The sequence below is a fragment of the Eumetopias jubatus genome, unplaced genomic scaffold (assembly GCF_037043125.1).
Source record: "Eumetopias jubatus isolate StellerSeaLion01/CBP00866 unplaced genomic scaffold, mEumJub1_p1.0 scaffold_17, whole genome shotgun sequence".
Taxonomy (NCBI): Eukaryota; Metazoa; Chordata; class Mammalia; order Carnivora; family Otariidae; genus Eumetopias; species Eumetopias jubatus.
Window position 1 is genome coordinate 20515996 of NW_028274823.1, and position 12963 is coordinate 20528958.

Below are 12963 nucleotides of genomic sequence, written 5' to 3' on the forward strand. Positions count from 1 at the left end.
GTATAACATCAACTTAATGAGAAAACATCAGACACTATAAAATGACTGGCCAATACTCTTCAAAAGTGTCACGGTCATAGAGATGGAAGAACTATCTAATGCAATGTTGGATCCTGCATTGGATCCTAGATCCGACAAAGGACATTAGTGGGAAAACTGGTGAAATTTGAGTAAGGTCTATAGATTAATAATATAACATGAATGTTAATTTTCTGGTTGCAGTGATTGTATTATGTCTACAAAAGATGTTAACAGTAGGGAAACCTGGGTGAAGAGTATATGAGAACTCTACAATTTTCTACAGAAGACACAACTTCTCTGTAAGTTTAAAATTGTTTCAAAGTAGAGGGGCGCCTGGGTGGCTTAGTCGGTTTATGCGTCTGCCGTCGGCTCATGGTCACGATCCCAGGGTCCTGGGAGAGAGCCTCGCGTCGGGCTCCCTGCTCAGCGGGGAGTCTGCTTCTCCTTCTCACAGCTCACGTTCTCTGTCGCTATCTTTGTCTCTCTCTCTCAAATAAAATCTTAAAAAAAATTGTTTCAAAGTAGAAAGTTAAAAATATATAACTACATAATAAGGAAAAAAAGTTTTATAGTTCATTCAGGCATTGCTAGACAATGTTGTGACTGCACAAAATCCAGAATGGTGCAGTATTGGCTAAAGAGAAGAAAGCAAATACAGTGCTTTCCAATTTACCCTGCCTCTATTTAGATACAGGGATGCTTAGTATTTCATTAGGGAAGAAGCAAACCGCTTACCTCGCTCTGAATCAGAACGATCTGAAGAAATAGTTGACCCGATGCTGTCCATTCGTATTCGTTCCATCTCCTGAGGACCCTGCAGCTGTTCCAGTCGCCGCTTTAAAAATCTCTGTTCTCGTTCCAAGTTCTCTAGCTGGTGCTGGCTCTTCCTCTCAGCTTCTTCAAGTTTCTAAAATGATAAAATGATACTTGTGTACAGTCCAGTACAAACAACAAAATTCATTTTTACCTAACAACTTAAAAGATTTCTTCTTTGGTAGAGAAAATATGAATGAATATACAAGTATATGTGTGTGTGTGTATATAAAAACATACATAAATACATATTTTTAAACACCAAAATAGTTCTTTCTTTTGTGTGTGTGTGTGCGTAATGAATGCTACATTACTAGAACAGTATGAAATTCTCAAAGTCTGTAAAGTTATCTCCATGAAAGAGAAACTTATTCTGCACTGTAGTTCGATGGAAAAATACTGAGGGACACAGCCAAATAAAGTCATCTCCACCAGAGGGCACAACTGCGTTCCTTCTGCCGGTCAGCAGAGCAATTGTTGAATTCCTAGTATTCCCAGCTCCTCAAATGACCATGCTGTCAAAACAATTTAATCAGGTTACGTTGCTCCCATCAGGTTAGCTGATAAGTTTTCAGAAAGATTCCTCTTGAGGTCAGTTATTAAGGAGGACACAGTGAGCTAGCTGATGTTTATGAATAGGAAGCACTGCTTATAATGAAACAAGGGCTGAGACAATCATGTACAAATATGAAAGAAATTCTCACCTTGATGTGTGCTTTGGCTTTGTTAAGCAAACCAAGTGTTGTGTGCCTGGTACAGTCTGGTCCTAGTGGAATCAGAACTTTCAAGCGTTCTAAACACAGGCGCAGATGAGCTCGTCTACAAAAGACAACAAAAATGAAATCAGCACAGCCTGAATATTCCACTAGAAACATCCTAAAACCCATTTTAAGACAAATATTAATTCACAGATTATTTAGTCTCTATCCGTGTTACACCCCTAATTCTTCAGTTTCAAAGGATGTGCAAGTACAGGCATGCCTGCTGGTTTTCAGTCTCCGCCATTTCTGTTGTACTCTACAGACTCGGTCACCTCAGATTATTATCCCCAGTGGTAATCTCTGTCAGAGTTTATTTAATTTTTAAGCCACCCCCTTAAACTGTCTCCAACTGTATTAATGTGGAAGTAGGAAAGCATACTAGGGCAATTAATTGTATCTGATTTTGAACGCCTAGAACCACAGGCTAGAGCAGCAGTTTCCAGCTGGAGTACCCCACGGGGTATAAATTGCTCATGAATTTCCATTTCTCCCCTCCCATCTTTTACACACACCTCTCTCTACAACTGTAGCCATCCTGCAGTGTCACATGTTGTTATGTACTAGGATGAACCACAGAAAATTCCTGATATACAATTCTCACTTATAAAAATGGCAACTTCATATGATTCAGCACATTAGCAACAGCAAAACTGTGTGATCAGCTAGAACAGGGTTAGGCAAAATATATGGCTCTGTGGTCAACTTCAGCCATTGAAACAACAACCCATAAACACCTGTTTCCTAATATCTCAGTGTACCAGCCAATTAGTTTTAAATTTTTATTTCTGCCCCTCTCCTCTCTCTCTCATTATCATACCCCCAATTTTCTACACATGGGGAAAAAGCTAGGTAAAATTTTTTTTTCAAGATTTTTATTTATTTATTTGAGAGAATGAGAGAGCACAATCAGGGGAGGGCAGAGGGAGAGAGAAGCAGGCTCTCCGCTGAGCAGGAAGTCCAACATGGGGCTTCATCCCAGGACCTTGGGATCATGACCTGAGCCGAAGGCAGGTGCTTAACCAACTGAGCCACTCAGGCACCCTGACAAAATTCTTTACAAAAATTATTGCATTCTTTAATCCACCCATCCTATGGGCAACTTCAGCACAGAGTCTCATGGATTTACCTTCCCTGTATCCTAAAGGTACTATGATCACCATGATGAGAGTTCTGGGTACATAATTGTACACTAAAACAATGCTGGTCCACATCTTTGGTTCTGTGCTTCATAAGCATAACATAATTCAGCAATTAATAAACAGTATATCTGAAAAGAAAATCCACAAACGTGTTCACAGGTTATCCTTATTCCCTAAAGAGTTATAATTTGACCATTTAGCAACTGTCTCAATTGCACCAGGAACAAAACACATCATCCTCTCAAAGAGGGCCAAAATGGCTTATAGTTCACCCACCAAACTGTGCTTTCTTGGTCTTAATACACAAGAAATAATAAGTGAAATTCTCAAATGCTAGCAATTTGAAAGCGGGGCAGGAGAAGACAATAAGCAACCAATTATGTCACTGACAAGCAAGGATGATTAAGGGTAGTGAGGTCAGAGGTGTGGTAATGAACTGTCAAGATTCTTCCAATACCCACTACCCCAGCTATAGTTAGGGGTCCATTAGTATTTCCATTCCAAATCTCTTTACTGAATTCAGTAACTCAAATCTAATAGTTGGCTCCAGGCTGAAATCTGACATATCTGCTGTAGATAAGGGAATTTTAAATTTTCCCCTAAATTAAAGGTATATCAATGAATTCCCCTTAATGAGATTTAACAATTTTAAAGTCATTCTGCTCTCCTGCTATGCTACCCCAAATCATAGAACCTTTAGTAAAATTCTCATTTTTAACTGGAAAACCTCTTAAGTGAGGACTCACATGATCACTGAGTGCTTTTGCTGAGCAGACTAAAACAACAAAAAACAAAACAAAAAAATCCATAGTAAAAAGTACCTTTAAACTCTTCATTAGAATTATAGGATATGCCTCACAACTGCACTCATATACGACTGGAGGATGGAGAGAAAGATTGGTGGTGGTTTTGCTAATAACTAGAGGCTCCCAAGGGGGCTCTGAATTCAGTCATCTAAAAAAGTTAATAGAGCAACTAACAAAGTTAACATGTTGCCACAAGAATAATTTGTCAATTTTATTTTCTTAACCCCAGAAATTCAGTGCATATACAGGAAATATCTTTTACATTGAGTTTAAGGAACTTCAGAATGACTCCTTACGGGAGTTTTACATCAAGGAAAAAATGGCTGGGTCACTTTTTGTTTTGTGAGATCTAAGTCACATTAAAATCTAGGTAGCAATCAACTAACATAATATTAAAATGTCTATGTTTTTTTCTCTTTCTTCTTCTTATTGAGATATATATTTACTACATGACTTTGTGTATTCAGCAATATTCCACACACTTGCTTGAGTGGTAGAAGTCAAAAAAGAAACGTGAACTTTAAGAGTTTATAATCTAGACTACAGAATGAAACATATTGTTTGGTTTCATTTTGTTCATAATGAAATGAGTCATACAGAAATCCAGGGCAACAGAATCTGAATAAAAGGGGAGATTGTAACTGGAGAAAGCAGACTTATAAGAGAAGCTGAAACTTGACTTTGGACTTGAGGGATACTGAATTTGTCTATGAAAAAGCAAGGCTTTTCAAGGTAATTAAAAGAGTATAGGACTCAAGTTCATATATTGAAATCAAGTTACTTTTTTCTTTCAGGGGAAAACAACGAAGCTGGAATTTTGTATGGAAATATCAGCCAAGTTCAGCAGTCTGGTGGTCTGCAAAAGCACTGACAAATCAGAATCTGCCCGGGCCAAGGGAGTCACCATGTAAGATGGCCAGATGAACGGCAAAGGCAGACTACCCTCTAAAATATTTTTTATTAGCCACTATTGAACATTTCTTCAAGTCAAGTAATTATAAATGTGCTCCAAGTTACAGCTTAAGAAAACATACCCTGAGTTATCATGTCTCACAAAGACCAGGGATGCCATTTTGCATGTTTTATACATACAATCCTCTAAAATAGGTAGGAGTATGAAGAATGAATGGTAAATGATGTCCTCTGCTCTCCTGTGGGGAAAGGTCTCTCTGTGAGAGCCAAATGTCATTTCCTCCAGTTTTTATACTTGTAAGACAATCAGACATTTGGAGAATAGAGTAACAAAAGGTTAATGGCAGTTGAAGGACAGAAACTGACCAAGTGGGAGCCACACTTTTCAAAGCTGCCATCCAAATACTGCACACAGTTTTCCACACGTGCTTATTATGCCAGTTTTAGGTAAATTCACCCTTCCAAGAGCAATGTGATACCCTGTGACTGTAAACTGGGAAGTCTAATCAGAAAACTCACTCACCTTGATGTGTAACTTTTCTCCCCAGCAGATTACTGAAACACACTGTATGGCAGAATTCTTCTTCCCTTACAATGTGCTGTGCTGCCCTCCATCCTTTCCCCCATAGTCTCCCTGCTGGTAAACCAGATTGCAAGCTTAACCACCAACGACCTAGAAAGACATATCTTTTGATGCCATCTGGTCCTTTCTTTTCTTGCCTTCATTCTCATGTGACTGGTGGCTCAGGAGCCTCCAGTATGGCGTTGCCAAATCATGGACCATAAGACACTGGAGGAAGAAAAGAGGACAAGAGGGAAAAAAAAAAAAAAGCCAACCTTGGTTTGATTTGAAAATCCTTACGCACTGAGAAAAAATTTGCAAGTAGCATAAGGTGATATTTTTCAAATCTCCAAGGAGTAGAAGAGTTGACATAGAGAACAAGGATTCATGAATGGCATAGTCCTGAACCTTTAGTCAAAGCAGGTTAAGAAGGTTGGGGGTGAGAAGGGTGCCTGGGGGCTCAGTTGAGCATCCAACTCTTGATTTCGCTCAGGTCATAATCTCAGGGTTGTGAGATCGAGCCCCGTGTCAGGCTCTGCTGGAGATTCTCTCTCTCCCTCTGCCCCTCCCCCTGCTCGTGCTCACCGGTGCTCTCTAAAATAAATAAGTAAATCTTTAAAATTAAAAAAAAAAAGGTTGGGGAAAGTTAAGGCTGATGTTCTGAATGTTTCGATGAACACCAGACTAACAACCAATAGAAAAACCTGAGATTATAAAATTTATGCAACTAGCCTTGATGGAAAACGAGAAAAAAATTCAGCCCCCTTGTTAGCATTTATTTAACTTTTCACAACACATGGAGAGCTCAGTAAAAACTGTAAAATGTAAATCTTTCCTAATTTAGCATGAGGATTAGACACTGCAGTAGGGGTGCCCTGTGAGAAAACTGGAATCTCCTGGCTGAGAAGGAGGGGGCAAGAGAATGGAGAATGCCAAAGCACTTTTATTTTCAAAGACACTTTGAGGTCTGTTTTAAAATAGATTTAAAAGTGGGTTTTACCCAGGGGAAGAGGCAATTTCCAGTGACTAACCTTGTTGGAGAGAAAGTTCTATCAAACTAACCCACACCTTCAAAAAGGGCAAGCCCCTTGTGGAAAAAGGAACAATTAAGAGTCTGTTTGGCTTTTATTTTGGTAGATTGGGATCCTTTTTCCCTGAAGGAACCAACGCTGCTTTGATTTCAAACCTTGTAAACTCTACTGCCAAACTGAAATATCACAGAACATGAGGGGAAATGATTTTGCTATAAAATGGCCCCTCCTAGTAGCTGTGATATTTTAAAGCGTAGGTATATTAACCACAACAGCATACCGTGTTGAGGGAGGAGAGAGGAAAGAATTCCCTTTCAGAAAAAAATTGCAAGTACCATAGGATGATGTTTTTCAAGTCGTCTCTTGAAACTCGAATCCCTCTGCCCAACAACAATATGAAATTTAACACCTGCCTGGCCTCACAAACCATCCATTGGCTGATGCCCTTGGAGGCACGGTCCTTCATTGGAACTCGCTTGTCTTTCATTCCTCCACTACGGGATACCAAGACTTTGCCAAGTAACTAAATCAAAATGGAAAACAAGTCAAGGGATAGGGACAGTACTTTACTTTCCTCTCGGCTGAATGTTACGCGATGGGCTGAGAGTCCTCCCTTGAGGCACACTCTTCAAAGCTGCAGTGGCTTGTGGCCAGGTTTCCCAACTCCCTACACAACACTTCTGCACATGACAGCAATCAGCAATTAGCTGCTTATCTGACACATTCTTATTTCAATGTTTCTCTAATATATACTGTGTTGAGAATCTTCTGAAAATCTCTAAAGATACACAAAAAAAAATGCCTATCTCTTTTTTTTTTATGAAAAAGGACATTCAAAATGAATCCAGATATCAAGTACATCATGCTATTCGTGGATCTGTCTTATTTATGAAAACAAATATGATGATATTCTGTTCAGCTTATTCTGTTTGTGAAATAAGAAAACTTATTATTTATTCCCGTAAAATAGCATGTGCTAAATACATGTTTCACTTACAACTTACATATTATCTGCTTCACAAAAAATAAGTAAGCTATTAACTGTCAGGCAGTAACTTGGTAAATGGTGGTAAATGGCATTTCCCTAGCATCAGAGCTGACTGTGGTGTCACGGGGCTTGAGGACAACAAAACAAAAACACAGGAGAATAGCTAGGACTCCCTTCTCATTTAAAAAAAAAAAAAAGTTGCTTTCATTATATTCCTTTTAATTCAATTGATATCTTGTAAAATAACCAGAGAGAAATATCAGCAAGTGTTATAATGAAGCGGTGAATTATATAAATTATATACACCATGTAATATTATAATAATATGAATTATTCTATAGTCACATTGTCCACCTTAGCACTGAAAGGCTTATCGATATACAATTAAACAAAATCAGTTAAAGTTGAGATAAACATTACTCACTCTTGGAAGACTTTTTAAAATCACTCTCTCAATAAAATCTAAGTAGTTCTTAGGGTGGAAAGCCAGAGAGTATTTACAGCCAGATGGTTAAATATACAGTAGTATGCCGTCCAGAAGTCATACTTTTCCTCAAAGATTTGAAAGAAAACAATATTTTATATGAGAATAAGCACAAATAATACAAAGTGTACTTTTTTTAAAAAAGATTTTATTTATTTGACAGAGAGAGACACAGCGAGAGAGGGAACACAAGCAGGGGGAGGGGGAGAGGGAGAAGCAGGCTTCCCACGGAGCAGGGAGCCCCATGCAGGGCTTGATCCCAGGACCCTGGGATCATGACCTGAGCCAAAGGCAGTTGCTTAATGACTGAGCCACTCAGGCGCCCCGCAAAGTGTACTTTTAAGGCCAAAAAAAAACCTTCAAATAAATCTTGCATTATTTTACACCACATCCCAAGACCCCCAGGAATCTATGTTCAAACTACTAGAGCAAATTACTACAGATCACTATAGAGCTTTAGAATTCAGAACATCACTTCTGAATCATAACTGGGATTATGATTTTCAAAGGTTTAGAGAGGGACAGAAAGTGGAGTCGGGGAGAAGAGACGGTGAGAGAAGTGAGTAGTCAATAAATTAATGACAAAAAATGATAATATTCTGTCTCAAACTCCACAGATTCCATGTAGGCTGAAATTTTATTTAGTCTTTACATCTCAGAGATATGAAGAGGATGAAGTGCCATTCAGTCAACAGCAATGATCACCAGTAAACAATGAGCTGCTCCAGGTCACTGAACTAGATGTGGTAAAAATTTTAAAAGATGCCAGTAGTGATTTTTATGTTTCAAGATGCTGTAATTTGGCCTTCTGCCTACCTTTCTTGCCTCACTTCCCATTACCCATACCCTTGCAAACCTCTTCCACAAACCAAATATGCTTTTATATTTACCCATTTCTCTAGCTGGAATGTCCTCCTTTCCACTGTCTACTGAGTGAGCATCTAACTCATTTATCAGCCCACAGCCAAACTACTATTTCTTCTATGATGCCTTCATTGCTATATCCCTTCCTCAGAAAATTAATACTTGATTTTCACACTAATCACTCTGTATTTTAGTTACTTTCTAGATAAGACTGAATCCATATTTTTAGCCATCTCGGTTTTTCCAATAACAAACAGAATAACTGACACACAGTGGGGAGGAGGGATGTAACAATTTCTACTGGATATTTCTGGGACTCTCTAACTCTAAAGGATACTCCTCTCTGGAGAGAGGAGTTGAGGTAACAGTACTGGGGCCTCCAAGCAGTATATTCAGATGGCAGGCCGACATTCATGAAAGAACTGCTTATGGATGCCAGAACTATACACTGGGAATTTGTGTGTGCAGCTGCGGTTACCACCAAAGATGACTGGCACCATGTAGAGTAACTGACAATCTCCAACCTCACTCTTGATTAGGATCTACATCTCTTTTAACAGTGAAGCAGAGGACTGAGAATTACAGCCATTAGACTGATTTATCAAAGTGTTTACGGTGATGGAGGACTAAGACAATAATGTCAAATGAAATTCACAGATAATTTTTTGGTCACCAATTTCAACTTTCTAACCTTATGAATAAGCATCCTAGCAAGTAGAAAATTTCACCGAATTAACTTTGGCCTCTGTTCCAGCTGTTGTTCAAGAAATAATAATAATAACAAGTATAATGGCAGGAAGACAATTACTAAGAAAAAAATAGAAAAGACACATCTAAGAAAACCCAGGTATGAGAGAGGAAAGTCTAAAAAGAAATACTCTACAACACGAGAGAGAAAAAATTAAATCAACAGTTTTTAGTATCTGCCCAGTTTTAAAGATCACACGATGGCTGATCAGTTGAAGACTGTAGCGCAGAACACATGAACAATTCTTTGAACTGTCCTGCATTCATCTCTAAGGAAAACTTGACATTTGAAAAAAAAAATTAAAATATGGTTCCAGAGGCATATGTTCTTCACTGAAAACCCCCACAAGGAACCCAACTTCCAAAGTGATTTAACAGAAATTGTTCACTTGATGTCCATTCTATGCTAAATTTAGCTTCCCTGCATATATCTCATCCCCTCTCATCTGTTTATGAGTACTTGGTTTAAAAAAAAAAAAAAAAACTTGATCATTCATTCACCATATTTCTTCTTTGGTCACACAAGAACTTTCTGTATTCCAAGTTTCAAAGTCTGGGAAATAGGGCTACATCACTGGAGAAAACAGTGGCAATTTGTTCTAAATACAAAATAGCTTATTTTCCTTTGGCAACTCTCCAGGGGTTTGGGTGGAGGGAAAGGATACTCCTCTCTGGAGAGATCAGGCTCTGAACCTGGCCTACTGTCAAAACTTAGCTGTGGGTGGGAGAGGAATTTTTAACAATTATTTATCTTTCACATCAATTTGGAAACTGATTAAAGATTTTTGCATTAGTAAGAGTTTTCCTATTCTTCATCTTTTTGTTGGTGTTCATCTCTATTCTGGCAGCCCCCATGGGCTGATTTAATGGTACCAAGGGGCTGAGAAGTGTTGCTGTCCAAAGAAAAAGCATTCTCCCAGAGGGACTGGGAAGGCAATCCGCAATCACAACAGTAGCTACTTGTTAATTTTCTATTTGAAACACAGTGATGTCAATAGTATTGTACCCTGCCAGCCACCATGGGGTAAAGTACATTCTGAAACCAAAACAAACTTCCTACGTGCTGGCAAGTCAGATCTGAGACACAGTGATAACGTTCTGTAAGACACTGCCCTAGTTTTATACACAAAATGCACAAATGCATTAGTCTATTCTTCCATAAAAGTGTGAGTCTAATACTCACAGCCCCACTCTTACCCACAGCCCAGTGCAACTCTTTTATTACATCAAATTACAGTCCAGGATCGTAGAGGGAAATGAAGAAATATTGTTACTCATCTTTAATAAAATGATGATCCTACAACAGCACAAACAACACACTTGAAGAACACTTTGGAACGTAAATGTTCATTTAGAAGTATAAAATGAAAATAGCATAATGCTTTTAAACATGGCCCCACTAATAAGATGTGATTCGTATAATAGTTCATTTTAAGGGGGTATACTCACTTAGGAGGAAAGACACATTTTATTAAATGGAAAAAAAACACTCTGGCCTAAGAATTAACACATCTCTGGAAGATGAATATCCACAGTTTGTACTGAATATGAGTAACCTGAAATAGGGAGCTAAATGATTAAAAGTGGGGACCATGCTTACTACTGGCAGAGGGCAAATGGTTTGGCATTGCTGGACAACTGCCAATTCAGTCAAGTTAGCCAGGGATTATTTTTAGAGTCCCATTTTAGAAAAATTTCCCTGAAACTGAAATGCAGGGTTGTTTGCTTTTTGTTTTGGGGGAGTAAAATTTGGGGCAGGAAAAGGGTAACAAAGAGCAATTATTGACCAATGTGTAATTTTTAAAAACTAATAATCCTGAGGTATTTACTGGGAATTGAGAATCTCTAAAAAAATAAGACTCATATAATTTTAAACATGCCACAGTCCTGACAATGACAGAGAATTAATGTTTTGGTTTATCTTTATTTTTCAAAGTTACATAACCCTTCTGATCTTTCTCTTTCATTATACTGTATCACATTTTTTTCTGACCACAAAGAGTCCAAATGAAGTGTAGTTTTTTGAAAGTTACTTTTGGAGGCAGCTTTGCATAACACCTGGCTCCAATCCTGGGCATGTTCTCTTCTGATAAAAGAGAAATTTTTTTCAGTGTTGTATTAAGGCATTGAGCATTTTTAGGCAGGTAGAATATGAACTTTACTTTTTAAGACCCTTCTGAAAAGGAAAAGGTATTCAACAGAGTAAAAACAATTATAAGAGTCTTCTAAAAGATAAACTTTTATCAGTAAAAAAAAAAACTGGGTTCAAACTTATGACTTGTTTCTATCTCTGTCTAAATCTTAGTTTGACTCTCCTCTGGATAAACCCAGGAAAAAATTAAATGAGAGAAGAATCAGAGATCTAATATTTATTTTATATGATTCCAGCCTTAACTCAATACCAATACAGCTTTCTGTCCAAGGACTGCTGCATGAGTACCATTACACCTTGACTCCAGAACAAATCTATACTGTTCTATGAATCTGAGAAGGAGAAAAAGCCAGGTTGAGGCTCCAGTTTCTTACCACTGCCAATCAAAATCTAGGCTTTTCTGCAGAGCAGATTGTATGGCTCACTTAAGTATATTCCAATGAGAACACAAAAACTGTTGCTCCAGCTAAAGAAGGTGGTAGAATTTGGAGGATAAGTTTGCCCAACTTGGCTGTATTTCCTTTCAGATATTAGCGATGTAACAGGATGAAAGTCCTGAAATATCTCTAGGATCACCAACGTCTCTAATCTCAGGAGACAAAAGATATATGAAAGAGCCTTTGAAGTGATGAAAAATAACACCCAAAACATATTCAGTATTTTCTTCTAAACACACCAATATTTCCTGAACATTGCAAGCCAGTAGATGCATGTTTCCTCCTCCATCTGACCCAATACATACAGCAGTAAATTCGAACTGCTTTCAAGGGAGTTCTAGGAGCCCAGTATCACCAAATTGCTCTTTAGGAAAAGCCTCCTGCAATACAAAAATAGCAGTCTTGCAAAGTCATTCAGCTCTATCTAAATTGTGTTATGTTTACAAATGTTTTAACTACAAAGACAAAATTTCCAATTGAAAAAGAACCTTATTTAGAAAAGACTGGATTTTTTTTTTTTTTTTTTTTTTTTTACAGCTATGCCAAATACAAGCTGTTCTGTAAAGGAATAATTGTGAATCAGACTGGAATAAAGTGAATCAAGATAGAAAAACCATACAGACATTACAACCCTAGAGAAAAATGTCGTAATTGGTCATACCAATGATCCAAATACCAAAGAGTACATTTTTGTCAGTAATACCAACAGATGGCTCAGGAAAACTATGATGGTTGTCCTCCATGCCTACATATATATAGTCATATATACATATGACCAGAAAAATGCCCTCAAATAAAAAAAAAAATATATATATATATAATATATAACATAATACAAACATACCCCCAACATCTTCTTACTAAAGCCCAGGAGCAATGTTTTATAGAGGCGCCTGGGTGGTTCAGATGGTTAAGCGTCTGCCTTCGGCTGGGGTCATGATCCCAGGGTCCTGGGATGGAGCCCCACATCATGCTCCTGGCTCAGTGGGGAGCCTGCTTCTCCTTCTCCCCCTGCTCATGCTCGCTCTCTCTCTCTTTCTCTGCATCTCAAATGAATAAATAAAATCTTTGAAAAAAAAATAAAGAACTGATCTAAAGTGGTTCGATTTCATTTCCATTTTTTATTAGGGTAATAAATCCCTATGAGGATTTCCCTGTGTAAAACAGGACTGTCCATTTTATTTTTTAAATCCAAAAATCCCTCTCTTAAGCTTCAAGGGACTATACTTCCTAATTCTAGTCATCA

At 38.0% G+C, this 12963-nt stretch overlaps 1 protein-coding gene across 2 annotated transcripts in view; it reads right to left on the minus strand.

Moving 5' to 3' along the window:
• The window catches only part of MXI1 (MAX interactor 1, dimerization protein), an 83401-nt gene that overhangs the window by 6199 nt on the left and 64239 nt on the right, over positions 1-12963 (minus strand). For both annotated transcript variants that reach the window (XM_028095623.2, XM_028095624.2), the window contains exons 4-5: positions 1539-1653; positions 757-928 (exon numbers count right to left, since the gene is read on the minus strand). In XM_028095623.2, the coding sequence (XP_027951424.1) occupies positions 757-928; positions 1539-1653 (287 nt within the window). The remainder of the gene's footprint in view (positions 1-756; positions 929-1538; positions 1654-12963) is intronic.